Below are 15,862 nucleotides of genomic sequence, written 5' to 3' on the forward strand. Positions count from 1 at the left end.
TCACTTTAAATTTCATCCAATTGCTTCTGGGTATGTTGCAATCTTTAAATCACTGGGGTAAGTCAACACGGCAGCTAAAAAGCTTGTTAAATGAGTAACCATATTAATGGTGTCAAGTCTGCTCCCAAGTGGAGGGAACCCTTTCTTAATTGGTCAGCTGACCCCGGTGTGAATAAGCACAACTGAGGTAAGAAAGACCTTTCCCAGAAGGGCTCGTGGGGAGTCACTGCACACCTCTCTCTCTGATGCACTACTTTCCCAGATTCATTTCCCAGGACTCATTTCCAAAGAGATCAAACAGTGTTGAAAACAGGAACTCTTACCCATGTAGAGAATTCCATCTGAACTTCGGCATGGGGATGCTTGTACCAACTCTGGGATGGTAAAAGGAAGTTTCTTAAAAAAAAAAAAAGGAAAAGGAAAAAATAAGTTAACCAAGTCTTGTGCAATTATTATAATTTTACTGCACAATCTGTTTCTGTTACCCAATTCTGCTAATAAGAGAGAGGCAGTGTGGATGGTTGATGGGAGTTTTCCTTACTGGAAACCAAGGAGAAGGGCTGCCCCAGGCTTCCATATCCACTTTGAACAAGCCTTGAGCTCCCAGGTCCCCTCCCAGAGCCCCTTAAAGTATCTTGTACAGAGCACTTCTGGGGAAGACACAAACCTTTTCTGAAAAGACTTATACAAATATGGAGAAGTTACACAATCTTTGAAATTGGGTGGGTGGGGGAGGCAGAAAGAACTCTCTTGTCTTTGGAAATTGACCCAGAACCAGCTAGGCTGAGTGGAATGACATGGTTTTCAGAGTGTGGGTGAGCCATGACATGGAAAGGAGACATCGTCATTATGTGGGTGACCCAGGAGTTTGAGGTGGAAAGTCATTTTGATGGTTTCTTCATTAAATAATGCTCTATTGAAAAAACAAGAAAATTAAGTCTTGGTATTAAAAAGAAATTACGGTAGGGGCGCCTGGGTGGCTCAGTGGGTTAAAGCTTCTGCCTTCGGCTCAGGTCATGATCCCAGGGTCCTGGGATCGAGCCCCGCATCGGGCTCTCTGCTCAGCAGGGAGCCTGCTTCCTCTCTCTCTCTGCCTGCCTCTCTGCCTACTTGTGATCTCTGTCTGTCAAATAAATAAATAAAATCTTTTAAAAAAATAAAAAAATTTAAAAAATAAAAAATAAAAAGAAATTATGGTAGATGCCAGGAAAAGAAACTCAAACTCAAACGAATCCATGTGTTTCAACAGCATTTCATCATACAACTGAGTCTACAGCTGACATCTGATGAGTTCCTTTGGTTAGTGTTCGTTTCGGTATACTTTATTTTTGGAACATTCTGTGTTCTTGAAACTATTCTATTTCTACTACACCGTCATCTTTTTCTCCAAAAAAGAAAAGATTTCTCTCTAGTTTTAATAAACAGAACTTGAAATAATCAATCATTTGGATTTCCCCCATTATCCCCACATTTAAATTGAACCTTAGAAAAGGAGAAATGCCACAGAATGGCCGTCATGGCTGACTGGGTTTTGCCAGATGTTTTGGAGAATCAGAAAGTCATTGCAAGGCTTCCAGTCCGGAGCCTATAGTCTGCTGAGCATTTCTACAGGCCCCCCTGTTTAAGGCCCAAGCTGGGAAACACACAGCTCGCGGAACTGTTAACCCACAACACAGGAAGACATGAGAGGTGGTGGTCAGAGCATCTTTTGGAAGTTCGAGTTCAAGTCCCAAGTTCCAACACTTGACGCTTTGGCCTTGGACACACTTCTTCAACCTCTGTGGGTGAAGTTTCCACTCCTCTTATGTAGGATAACATCTGTATCCCAGAGGGCTGCTGAAACATGAGACAACTTCCACAAATCACTGCACATGGTGTCTAGCGAACAGGGCACTCAGAAACAGGCTCTGGGGATGTGAAGGGAAATGCTGACGGTAGAACACACACACCTGTACGAAAGTCTTGCCTTCCTCTCATTCGCTCCAGTCCTGGCTATTCAGAAGATGAGGTTAAAATACCCCAATTAGAGCTCACAGCCACTTATAGTCTAGACCACTGGTTCTCAACCTTGGCTGTACATTAGAATCACTTGGAGACTTTCTTAGAGAAAAAACTTTTTTTTTTTTTGAAGATTTTATTTATTTTATTTGACAGACAGAGATTACAAGTAGGCAGAGAGGCAGGCAGAGAGAGGAGGAACCAGGCTCCCTGCTGAGCAGAGAGCCTGATGCGGGGCTCGATCCCAGGACCTTGGGATCATGACCTGAGCCGAAGGCAGGGGCCCAACCCACTGAGCCACCCAGGCGCCCCGAGAAAAAACTTTCTATTGAAGCAGGACACAAATGGCACCCGGAATTGTACACCTCAGCTTGGTGCAATGGCACAAAGTGAACCAACCCATGTAGCCAGAATGTACATGAAGCAGCAGGACATTTCCAGCGCTCCAAAATTCCTCTTCTTGCCTTCTCTTCCAATCCTAATCTTCCAGGGTAATCATTATCCTAACTTCAAAACAGCATAGACTAGTTTTTCCTGTCTTTGAGCTTTATATAAATGAATCACTCAGTGTGCAACCTTTCTTGTTTGTCATCTTTTGTCCAACCTCAGATCGGTGAGGTTCCTCCACGCTGCTGTGTAGACTCGCAGACTGTTGGTTCTCGCTGATGCACACTATTTCATTGTATTGCTGTTCCGTGATTTCTTTATCCTGTCTACTAGCGATGCTGTCTGGGCAGTTTTCACCTCTTGGTTATTTTCAGAAACGCTGCGGTAACTCTGGGTACCCTGTTTGGCGAATGCTCACAGGCGTTTCTGTTGGGTACATAATAACCTGGGAAGGAGGACTGGGTCATAAGGCTTTACAGAGTCTGCCAAACAGTTTCCAAACTGGATATACCAAGTGGCCCTTCTCCAGCAGTGCCCAGGAGCTCTGGTTGTTTCACTACCCCTCCCCCAACACCCGTTTTGTCTATTTCTCTCATTTTAGTAGTAGGACATTGTGATTTTTATTTGCATTTCCCTAATGATTAATGAAGCTGAGTATCTTTTCATATGTTTAATGACCATTTGGATAATCTCTTCTGCTATTTCTCTATTAGGTTCTCTTTTTAATAATCCATAGTTCTTTACATATTCTGAATATGAATCCTTTGTTGGAGTCATATGTGTATTGCCGGGTAGAGCATGGCCTGCCTCTCTTAACGGTGTCTCTTAAGGAAGAAAAACTCTTAATTTTAATATAATCATATATATATATATATATATATATATATATATATATTTGGCCTTTATGGTTAGTGTGGGGTGTTTCTGTTTTGTTTATCTCATTCTATTTAAGAAATCTTTTCTGGTGCACCTGGGTGGCTCAGTTGGTTAAGTGTCCAACTCTCAGTGTTGGCTCAGATCTTGATCTCACAATTTTGAGTTCAAACCCTGCACTGAACTCCACATTTGGCACAGAGCCAACCGAAAAAAAAAAGAAAGAAAGAAATCTTTTCCTACTTTAAGGTTGTGAAGATGTTCTGCTATGTTTTTTTCTTAAAGTTTTATTCCACATTTCACACTTAGTTACGCCATCTCTCTGAAACTGAGTCTCGTGTGTCTGGCATGAGGCAGGAGTTAAGATACTTTTTCACGGACATCCCAGCTGACTCATGCCATTTATTCAAAGACCACCTTTCCCCTACTGCCCTGCAGTATCACCCTTTTCATAAATCAGGTGACCATACGTGTGGGTCTGTTTCTAAATTCTCTTATCTGGGGAGCTTTTAAAAATTGCTGATGACCTAGATCAATTAAACAGAAACTTTTGGGATTGGGATACAGATTTTTTTTTAAAAGAGTGCTCCAGGTTACTATAATGTGTAGCTAAGGTTAAGAACCACTGGTCTAGATTCTCAAATGAAGATGGCATGGGAATGGAATCTCACCAGCTCCCTGTGCCAGAAGGGGACATTCGCTGGGGCGGGTGGGGATAAACAATGCTTTAAACCTCCAATTTGAGAATCGCTAGTTAGAGCAAGTCCTGCTGCTAAACGGAGTCTCATACCTCTCCAGCATGCTGGCTGGCCCATGGGAACCTGCTGGTCCAGGTCAGTGTTTCTGAATTCTGGCTGCCATGTAAAAGTTCATTTAGGGGGGCACCTGGGTGGCTCAGTTGGTTAAGTGTCTGCCTTCGGCTCGGGTCATGATCCTAGAGTCCTGGGATCGAGCCTCACATCAAACCCCCCATTGGGCTCCCTGCTCCGCGGGGAGCCTGCTTCTCCCTCTCCATCTGCTCTTCCATCCTGCTCCTGCTCTCTCTCAAATAAATAGATAAAATCTTATTAAGAATAAAAAATTAGGGATGCCTGGGTGGCTCAGTTGGTTAAGCAGCTGCCTTCGGCTCAGGTCATGATCCCAGCGTCCTGGGATCGAGTCCCACATCGGGCTCCTTGCTCAGCAGGGAGCCTGCTTCTCCCTCTGCCTGCCACTCTGTCTGCTTGTGCTCACTCTCGCTCCTCTCTCTCTCTCTGATAAATAAATAAAAATAAATCTTTAAAAAAAAAAAAAAAAAAAAAAGAATAAAAAATTAAAAGTTCATTTAAGAAGCTTTAAAAAATAAAAAGATATTGATGCCCAAATCTCACCCCACACAAATCACAATCTCCAGGGATATTTTTTTAAGCTCTCAGGTGATCTCAATGGGCAACAGTTGAGGACCACTGGTTCGGAACCTCGAAGTACACAAAGAAACTAAATACACTCACCGTCAGGCCTTCATTATTCTTGCCCCCAAGTGTATACAGGCTGCCGTCATTGGGATCTGGGAGGAAGGCAGGCCTAGAGATTGAGCAGTAAGTATCAGTGATAAATTACAGCCCAGGGCACAGAACAACATCCCAAAGCCATGCAAAGTCATGACTGGGGGAAGGGGGACATGTGTGTGTCTAAGACAATTCCACCCACCGCTCTTTCACTTTTAGCCACAAATAAAATATCCCTATGGTGATAGGCTATACTTGAGCAGAAAAAAAAGCAACCTGCAAGAAAGAAAAAAAGTAAAAAACCATAGAAGAGTAAATCATCATTTGGTCAAAGCGCTCCGGGTGACGACGATGAAGTAAAAAAGAACCCATTAAGTCTGCTTTTCAGTTTCTAAGTCAATTGTGTATAGAATGTCAACAATTAATATTTAATAGCATGGAACAGTATGTAAACAGGTAGGACAAATCTACCTTGGTGTTCAACAAACATTTATTTTTAAACTGGAGGCAATAAAAGCAGACTCAGAAAGCTTGACATAAAAAAAAAAAAAAAAAAAAAGAAAGCTTGACATCAGAGAGAACCTGCCAAGGAGAGGGATGACGGTCTCTAGTCCGTGGCTTTCCATGGTCTTTGGTAAGGTTAACTTGGTGAAGTCTGAACTAGGACTAGGCACTCAGAAACCCCTTGCTGAATCTTTTCTGTGCTTAGGATGCCCCCAACATTTGAGCTCTGACAGGTGCCACAGCACACACTCTAGTAGCAGGTGACGTTGTGTTTCCTCTCCATGGTATGACAGTGAAGACGGAGAGATCTAAACCCTCTGGCAGGACTTTGGCAGCATAAGCTCAAAACTCAACTTGAGTTTCATCTCAAGGAAGCCTCTTTTTAATATCACTATCTCCTTCCCCCGAGGAACGGACCACCCAACAGAGACCATACCACCTGTAAGACTTCCTGTCCCCATCATTCTCGTTATACCTCAAGTGTATGCATACATGCACTCCCAGCGTCTAGCTTCCTAAATATTGATGGAATAGTTTTTAAAAAATGCATTAAAGGGGAAGAACTGAAGCAAATCAGAAGACTTACTCTTCCACATGTGTTGGAACTTGCAGAACTGGATCTGTGCAAAACAACAACAAAGGCATCATCAGACTCTAAAATATCAGATTCCAAGAGGTCCCCAGGAAAGATTCACAAATGGTATCAAAACCTTAAATTTACCAGATATGTACGTGAAGGCACTTTAGAAAACACACACCCAGGGGCGCATGGGTGGCTCCGTGTTAAGCATCTGCTTTCGGCTCAGGTCATGATCCCAGAGTCCTGGAATTGAGCCCCATGCCAGGCTCCCTGCTCATCAGAGCGTCGACCTCTCTCCCTCTGCTCCTAACCCCTCTCTTGTACTTGCTCTCTCTCTTAAATAAATAAATCTTATTAAAAAAAAAAAGAAAGAAAGAAAAAAAAAAGAGAGAAAGCACACACCCAAAGACACAGATTGTCCCCGAGACTGGATAGAGAACATAGCAGAATGGAACTGATGTCAAGAAATGTGTACATGGGGGCACCTGGGTGGCTTAGTCGGTTGAGCACCCAAGTCTTAATTTCTGCTCAGGACATGACCTCAGGGTCATGAGATCAAGCCCTACATCAGGTTCCACGCTGAGCACAGTGTCTGCTTGAGGATTCTCTCTCTCTCTCACCCTCTGCCCTTCCCCCACTCTCTAAAATAAATAAATCTTTTTTTAAAAAGTGCACATAAGTTGAGAGATGGACAGTGAAGGAAGAACCAGTCGCAACCCACAGTGGACAATGAGTCACAGTGTCACTCTCTGACACACCAAGGCCTTTTAAAACCTAAACCATCACCTTGTCACAGATTCCTGTAGTGGTACTAGGAACTCCCATTCAGAAAAACAAAACTGTGGCTTAAGAATAAATTTTCCTGTTGATGAGAATCTGGCTGGTGGCAAATGGATACACCCCACTGGGGGATCAATATGGCAATCTTAGAGCCTCCAAGTGCTTGTTCCCCTTGATTCCCTTTGATCCATAAATTCCATTTCTACAAAATCTAGTTTAAATGTAATATAAAACACAGAAAATGCTTTGTGTACAAAGATGCTCACAGTAGCATTACAAATGACTTAACTATTCAATAATATGGTTCAATTAGAGAATGTCCACTTGGCAGAAAATAAAGGCTTCTAAAAGGGCTTATACAATTTTAAAAACGTACAAATCTCTATATTGTGATGTTCAGGAGAAAAGATAATGTACACAGAGTATTAATGCAGCTGAGGAGAAAATCTTCAATGCACACAGGAAAAAAAAATGATGGAAAGGCAAAAAATAAAAAAAATGCCTTCCCGTTAAAAAAGCTCGCCCCCCCCCCACCCTGGGCTACACAGCCACACCATCCACAACCTCAAAGCCGGGCGGGGGCAGTGAGGATGGCACATATTGTCCACAGGGTTTTGGATGCAGAGTGCCAGGCTCCCCAGGCTGTGCCGCTGATTCCCCAGCCCCCCTGGCATTCTCAGATGAAGAAAACTCTTTCAAGCCTTATCATCTGTTGACTTTACAAGCCCAGCTCCCACATGAAAGCACACATGGTGTTCGCGGGGACAGAAGCACACACAGCACATGTGGTCTGTGGGCTGCAAACAAACAATTCATTACACCAGAAACATCTTAGGAAACAGGAGGAACTTTCAGTTAGGAAGCGTCTGTTTACCGTTCCCATTAATCACCTGCGGGCACACGCTCACAAACAGACTGACGCAAGACACAGGAAACAAGAGACAGGTCCCCCTACCCCCCAACAGAGGCGAGGTGCAGCCACAGCCCAGCGCCCCCCGCCCAGCCCGGGGAGGTGACAATGCCGCGACGCCAGGGAAACACAGCGGCCAGAGGGCAGCTTTTTGGGTTGTCCATTTCGGCTGCTTCAAGGTACCACAGATAAACATAGCTGAAGAGGATGCGGCCAAATCCTCGCACTTTCCCGGAAACAAGACCTGGAAACTGACAGGATCTCGAGTCCCGGTCACGGAGTTATCTTTGCGGGACCATGCTTGCTCATGCTCGGAGACCTGTCCTCAGGGGCAGATCTCCCCAGTTTTCTAGAGCTCATCCGCTGGCCACCTGACACTGAGGCCTGAAGTCCCAAAACGTGTCCTGCACCCGAAAGGTTCCAGGGAAGACACAGGCCACTGGCAGGGAGCCAGGGAAGGACCAGTGGGACAGCTCTCCGGGTGTGTTAAGAACTGTGCTTCTAGAATGGTAGGCTTAGGAGGAAAGGAACTCCAGTAGGAGGAGCTTCTGGTCATCTTAACGTTCCCATCCACATAAGATGTGGTCCCTGGAGTGAACACGGGCAGAGCTGGAAGCCAGGTCACAGCACCACCATTAAGTCAACTCCCACAGGTGAAAAAAGTGCTGCTTGGCTTCTGAGAGCCAGCCGTGACCTACACCCTAGATTTTTGTTTTCTTAAAGAATCATTTGCGGGGCGCCTGAGTGGCTCAGTGGGTTAAAGCCTCTGCCTTCGGCTCAGGTCGTGGTCCCGGGGTCCTGGGATCGAGCCCCGCATCGGGCTCTCTGCTCAGCAGGGAGCCTGCTTCCTCCTCTCTCCCTCTGCCTGCCTCTCTGCCTACTTGTGATCTCTGTCTGTCAAATTAAAAAAAAAAAAAAAGAATCATTTGCATCTGTGAATATTAAAATATTACAGAAAAAAAGGGGTGCCTGCGTGGCTCAGTCGGTTAGGCGTCCAACCCTTGATTTCAGCTTAGGTCTTGAACTCAGGATCATGAGATCAAGCGCTGTGCTCAGTGCGGGGTCCGCCCCCCACCCAACGTGTGTGCACATGCTCGCTCTCTCTCTCAAATACATAAATAAAAATCTTTAAAATACTACAGGAAAAAAAAAACATATGCAAGGGCAGATAAAATGAAAAATGGAAGCCTACTGATAAATGTTAAAGACGAGGGGTGCCTGGGTGGCTCAGTGGGTTAAAGCCTCTGCCTTCGCATCAGGTCATGATCCCAGGGTCCTGGGATCGAGCCCCACATCAGGCTCTCTGCTCAGCCGGGAGCCTGCTTCCTCCTCTCTCTCTCTCTTCCTGCCTCTCTGCCTACTTGTGATCTCTGTCTGTCAAATAAATAAATAATCTTAAAAAAAAAAAATGTTGACGACCGTGGCAACACTGGGGAGTTATTTTGCTATTCCTTCTCCATATGCTTGAAATTCTCCCTAACATAACAGGTTAGAGATTAAAAAAAAAAAAAAATACTTGGAAAGCCAGCAAAATAAAAGCAAACAGCATCATCTGAAAATGTGCAATGAAAGCCCAAGGTGGAAAAGTGGTTGTTTTTATTTAATAATGAGAACTGGTATCAGGCAAGATTCTTGCTTTAAAAAAAAAAAAAAGAATTCAGCCATGTGAAAAGAAAGCTGGCCTAACTATAAGGCTATAAACAAACACTGCTACAAAATAAGCCACTCTATCTATATGGAGACTGATAAGGATAAAAGGTGTCTCACAAAGCTGTTTTACTTTCAGAAGGGAAAAAAGGGGTGGTGGCGGGGAGGGGGGGAGATTCCTGTGCATGTATGAAAACAGGTGTTAATCGAGGTACAGGTAAGGCTGGAGGAGGGACAGACAGGGGCAGACAGGAACCTGCTCCCTGCTCTCCAGGGAGCAGCCACGGGATGGGACCCCCTTCCCTAGGGGGTCCAGCTCAGACTTGAAATGACATAATCTTTACACCCAGAGACCCGGATGAGGTTGGGTGACCTCATTGCTACTGTTGTACTCATTGAAGCCTCCTTTTTAACCAGGGACAGAAATGCCTCATAACAGATGGTCACACCCTTCCTTTGCCCAAGTTCACAAGGGTGAAAACTGAAACATTTTTATCTCCACAAGACATGGATTTTTATCTTTCCATGAATAGTTTTTCTGGTCATTCTCCAACCTGTCCTCTCTGGAGCCTCATGCCCTCTCCCTCTGTCCTGGGCCACATGTGCACTCTTGACTTTGCTCCCCTTCTGAGCTATGGGTCTTCACGTCTCCACCCAGGAGCACCAACAGCTCTACTGTTTCTGCAGCTTCTCGACCATTCTGGCCACTGCATGCACCTGCTGCTCCGACCACCCACTAGGAGGCAGCCCCTCCACGGCCGCTTCCTGTTCTATGGCTTGCCCTGCCCCTTGAGTCTCGTACCTCTCAGCACAGACTGACTTCTGCCCCCCTCTTTGGCTCCCTCCCACAGGAACGGACATTTCCAGGTTCTCCCTTGAGTTATCTCAGAGAGCACATGCTTTCCGGAAGCTTCAACCATAACCACAATGGGAGATTTCAGGTCCCCATCATCTTCTGAGCTCTTCTTTCTGGATCAACCGGACATTTCCACTACTTCCTACCAGCACCTCAGCCACCACCCGCCCAAAGTCATGCCCTCCATCTTTTAATTCAAACCTACTTCTACTCTTGACCCCCCTACTTCGTTAACAGTGCCACTATTCTCTTAGAAGACAGGCAGGCTCCAAATGACACTGTTGACACTCATTTCTCCCCAACACATCCTGTCAGCTGCCAAACTCTAAGGTCTATATCTGTAACAATCATCGTTTTGTTCCCTATGCCCAGTATCCCTCTGTCATCAGAACTCCTTCCCTTTTAAGTGCTCCCTTTTTTCTGGTCTATGTGGCCTTTGGAATCAGATGAGTCTATGCTGAAGTCCTAACTCTGCCAATTACCAGCTGACTGACCTCAGCAGAATTACTTAATCTCTTTGGGCCTGAATTTCCTCATCAATAAAGAAAAAAATATATAATAACACCAATAACCCATGAGGCATCTCTCTGTGGATTAAATAAGGACGAAATGTTTGTTAAGACTTAAAGTCTGTGCCTTGAGAATGGTGATGCTTATAAGGACAGAAGTCAGATTATCCTTCTCTACCACTCAAAATCTTTTGGTGGTTTCCATTTCAATCATAAGGGCCAGTGGTCACCCAGTGGCCTACAACTCCCACACAATCCCACCCTCGCACCCTCTAATGCTCTCTCGCTATTTCCTCCTTGCTTATTCCAGCCGAGCTCTTCATAGCCTTCAAATACTGTCTAGCCTCCTCCTGCCTCAGGGACTTTGCATTTGCTGCCCCCTCTGCCCACATCTTTGATCAAATATCACCATCTTGGGGGGGTCTTCCTTGACCACCTCCTATCCCTCAGGGATCCCCCACACCTCTTCCCTACTTGATTTTTCTCCATGACTCTTAAACCACCTCTGAAGTACAGTATATTTAACTTATTTTTTAAGAAACATCGACTCCAGCCACTGATTGACCTTTTGTTGTCTGCCATATCCCCAACACCTAAAACAGTGCCTGGCACAGAGGACTGATTGGAACAATCAGTTCAGGTTCGTTTCCTTCCTACCTCTCTTCCTGCCCAGTCTGGACATCCATCATCAATGACTTTTAATAATCCAGCGACTAGGTTCTACCACTCCTCAACCCAAAATCTACCTAGCCAGCCCCTTTCCTCCATACCCAGGCTCTGAGTGCTTCTGAAGAAAACACTAAATCACTCTTGGAGAAACCATTCTCCAGCTGGGCCCCAAGTCATAAGAGATATGCTTATCTACTTCCTGGTTGGCCTCTGTTCCCTCTTCCTCACAGCTAATATTTCAAACCTTCACTCCTTGCCTCAAGTTCTCCTCCTCTCCACACCCGATTCTGCCTTCTGTGGCACAGGGGGAGTAAAAGAGGGCAGAGTGAGCTCTCCCAAACTTCCCACCCTTCTCCTCAAGTTTGCCCAATTTCACTCTTCCCTTCTAGCCCCCAGGTGGTACCATGTCTCCAAGGATCTTCTGGTCCTCCTCTGGCTGGCTTACTCCTTCCTCCCCAGCCCACAACACACCCAACCTCTGGGCTCTCCTTTCTCTCCTTACTCCTTTCTCTCCTTTTAGGTGTATAATTCGAGGAGTCTTGAGAAACCCACACATCCATGTAACCACCCTCACACCCTACGACATTTCCGTCACCCCAAAGCATTTTCTCACACTTCCATATCCCCACCTTCAAAATCCCCAACTCCCACTCCATAACCACCAATGGATTTGTCATGTTTGTTCTAAAATTGTACGAATGCAGTTCCCCCATTAGGTTCTCTTGAGTGTCTGGGTTCTTTCTCTCTGCGCCTGTTTTTGAAATTCAGCTATGCTGTTTGCACGTTATCACAGTGCTTTTATATTGCTAAGTACTGTCCCACTGCATGGATGTGCCACAATTTGTTTACTGATCTGCTGAGGGACACTGGGTTATTCCAGTTTGGGGCTGGAGAAACATGACTAAAGCTGTTACGAGCATCTGTGTGCAAGTGTTTGTTGGGTTTTCACTTCTGTTGGGAAAATACCTGGAATGTGGAGCCATGCTGGTTTACATCTGACTTGACAAGGAGCCACCCAACAGCTCTTCAAAGTGGTTGTGCTATTTTAGGTTCCCACCAGCAGAGTGTAAGTGTCTGTATACTTGATTCTCCCCTTAATTCTAACCCACTCCCATTCAATTAGATCCTGAGTTGTGTAAGATTCAGCCCAGTAAACATTTCTCAAGATCTGCCAAATTAGGCAACTACCATTTCTCACTGGGTCTCCCCAGCAGTCTCCTAACCAGCCCCCTGTCTGGGATCTCTAGCTTTCAGATGTGCATTCTACCTACCATCTTCAAGGCCTTGACAAAGGCAAATTAGTTCACATCTTTCCTCCACAAAAAACCCTACGACGGCTCCCCCCCTCTGCCTACTGAATACTTTCCAACTCTGTGGCTCAAGTCAGAAGATCCCAAACTTTCTTGGTTCATGGCACCCTTTGTGTCTCAGTAATTTCTTCAGAAGGCCCTAGGCCATACTTTCCAGTTCCATTTACTAAACAGTTAGTTCTACACGACCTAGGTATATAGGGACTAGCAACTCAGAAGCCACGTGAAAAAAAGGAAGACACATAAATGGAAAGAAAATCATTTATTTCATTCTTAACCATAATTACTTACTAATGGGATGTGCGCCTGCTGGGTGCCATACTATATCCCAAACCTTACAATCAGATTAGGCACTGGCCCCCCTCATTACCATTCCACGTTGATTATCATGCAGTATTTTAATTTTATCACAGCAACCACCAAAAATTGAGCTTTGCAAAGATACACTGTTGAAAGGAAAGGAGCACAACCTAACGTTGAAACTAGAAACTACCTTGAGTGTGGTGTCTGACGCTTGTTGAGTACTGCTAGGCTTCTCTCAAATATTTAAAACAAGGGGCGCCTGGGTGGCTCAGTCAGTTAAGTGTCTGCCTCCAGCTCAGGTCATGGTCCCACAGTCCTGGTATGGAACCCCGCATTGGGCATCCTGCTCAGCGGGGAGCCTGCTTCTCCCTCTGCCTGCTACTCCCCCTGCTTGTGTTCCCTCTCTGGCTGTCTCTGTCAAATAAATAAATAAAATCTTCAAAAACAAAAAATCTAGAACAAGGTACAATGCCTTTTGTGAATATACTGTGGCACCCGGGGCCCCTCAGCACGGCTTGGGAACCAGAGGCCTAGGCATTCAGGGTTCTGCAAAACCTGGGCCCAATTCTTCTCCAGGCTTCTCCTTCAATCACGTCTCTTCCCTGAATGCCCTCATGCTTTTACGTTGGTCTCTGTGCTCCAGGAAACCAGAAAATGACTGGCCAATGCACTTGGTATCTTCTTAGGAGGCATGGATCATCCCCCCCGCCCCAGGCATAGGCGACCCTTCTGGGTCTCAGATATCGCGAGGCTGGATTGAATTTTCAGCAGGTTGAAGGACAGAGCCCATCTATGTTGCATTCTGTGAAATATACATGGAAAAGTACACAAACCTTATGTACAGTTTAATGAGTAATCAGAGTGACGTCCGAGGTAACTGCCAAGGGGGCCTCTGCTCCCTCGTACTTAGTAGACGATGCTGTTTGCAGAATGAAAGGAAGTCAGGAATTTAGGATATTCAATACTGTATGTGAGATAGAGTCATTCCAATCTCATTTTTCCAAATGAAAAGGAATTTTCCACACAGAAACCTATGCAATAAAAGCCAAAGAGAGCTGCCACACACCATTGTTTGTTCACTCACATTTGAGATTTTACTTATTTGACAGAGAGAGAGAGAGAGAGCACAAGCAGGGCGAGCAGCAGGGAGAGGGAGAAGCAGATTCCCCACTGAGCAAGGAGCCCAACACAGAGCCCAATGCGGGGCTTGAGCCCAGGAGCTGGGATCATGACCTGAGCCAAAGGTGCTTAACTGACTGAGCAACCCAGGTGCCCCATGTTCACTCACATTTAAAAATTATTTAAATGTATGGGGAAAAAAATGATCTGATATTTGCTACAAAAGGAAGGAACTGAGGCCTGCCATGTGCTGACAGCCACTGATGGTGGGCACTGGCTGCGTGAGGATTTCATGATACTAGTCTACACTTCTGTGTGTGTTGAAGTTTTCAAAAAATGAAAAAAATTTTTAAAAAGAGAAGCTTAAAAAAAGGAGCCATTTAAGGAAAGCCTTTCTGATAGGTTCAGAAGAAACATCTGTTTTTCCTGCATTCACCTATAATACAAACCTTCATTTTTATTTTTTTTAAGTAATATCTATACTCAACATGGGGCTCGAACTCAAGATCCTGAGATCCCTACTGACTTAGCCAGCCAGGGGCCCTAAACCTTCCCTTTCTAAAGTGAAGCCTGATCCCCCAGGGTGTGAAGGCACTGGAGGGAACCAGGCTCGAAGGGCAAGGAGGACCCGGTCAGCAGCACAGCACACTTCCCTAACACACGCCTAGCAGAACTGGCAAGGGTGTGGGAACACAGAGGGGGTGATTAGACAGCAAAACCGAAAAACGTCTCTGATGAAGTCAACCAAAATTTACATAAGTGTCTCAAACCAGACCTCAGGTCTGCCAGCCTCTCCCTGGAGGTAGCTCTGGGCAGACTTTCTTCCACGTAGGAAGGAATGGATTCCTTTGATTACGGAAGCCACAAGAACAGGTTGCCCACTTGACTGGAGCTTGAGCAACCTTACAAGATCATTCTCTTCTCTTTCTCAGATGAGCATTGTTATTTCTGGAACACGCTGCTTCTCTGGTGAGATCTAGATGAGCCCTGGTTTTTCTGTCCTGCCTCACCACATTCTTTCCAAAGCACAACCACCTAGCTGACCCCTACTCTGTACCTGGCATTTAAAACTAGCTTACTCTCGGACTAGAAACTTCTCTAGGTACTAGATGACTTCTCTAGGTAAAACTAAGATGTCACAGCACATCTGAAATTCTCCAAACCAGCTCCTTCTATCTCTAGCAATGATTTGAACTCTTCTGGGTTGGCCCTTCTGAAAGGTATTTATGGACCAAAAAAGCCAGAAATGAAGGCTCCTCCTATACCAAATATTCAAGAGCCTTGTCCTCCCTCCCTCCCTTTCTGAGAAAGAATGTGACAACCCAACTACTGGTAATCACCTGTTGAGATTTACCACAGGCATCTCAAAAGCAAGTGTTGGGCATGTGCCAACTGTGTGGGATAAAGAAAGGAGTTTATAAAGCCGACGTACATGAACAGTGAATAATGAACTGCTGAAACCTATAGTATGTACCACAGGATTTCCCGGGTGACGGAAGTCACTGAGGGCTAGTGTACTCGGGGAAGACAGACTTCATAAAGAAGGAGGACTCAGAGGGCGGGGTCTGACCAGACAGCATGAGTGAAGAACCATCACCCCCATCTGTGGGAATGAAGACACAGGCTTGGCAAGCGGCAGGTGTTCTTCTGAGGAGCCATGAAAGTAAGGCCAGACAGTAGGCAGCGAGGCCATGGAGAAGAAAGTTGTGAAAACTCTGATGTGGTACGGTGGGCGCTAACCAGGGGCTGACTGGAGGCTTCTGAGCAAAAGACGCTCCGTGTCTGTTGAAGGAAGGTTAGACAGGCGGGCGTCAGGGCATGAAGTGAAGGAGAAAGCGAAGGAGTCACAAAAGGCAGTGAGGAAGGCGGCCCGGTAACCCCAGTCCGATGGCCTGCACCTGCACCGGCGTGGGGGCAGGAGGAAGGATGG

General features: G+C 45.6%; 1 protein-coding gene across 1 annotated transcript in view; it reads right to left on the minus strand.

The window, feature by feature from the left end:
- Window positions 1-15,862, minus strand: part of ERN1 (endoplasmic reticulum to nucleus signaling 1) — a 78,786-nt gene that overhangs the window by 28,936 nt on the left and 33,988 nt on the right. The window contains exons 3-5 of the mRNA XM_080825464.1: window positions 5,836-5,869; window positions 4,749-4,821; window positions 324-396 (exon numbers count right to left, since the gene is read on the minus strand). Coding sequence (XP_080681590.1) covers window positions 324-396; window positions 4,749-4,821; window positions 5,836-5,869 — 180 coding nt within the window. The remainder of the gene's footprint in view (window positions 1-323; window positions 397-4,748; window positions 4,822-5,835; window positions 5,870-15,862) is intronic.

This window comes from Martes martes (assembly GCF_963455335.1).
Source record: "Martes martes genome assembly, chromosome: 16".
In the NCBI taxonomy this organism is placed as follows: domain Eukaryota; kingdom Metazoa; phylum Chordata; class Mammalia; order Carnivora; family Mustelidae; genus Martes; species Martes martes.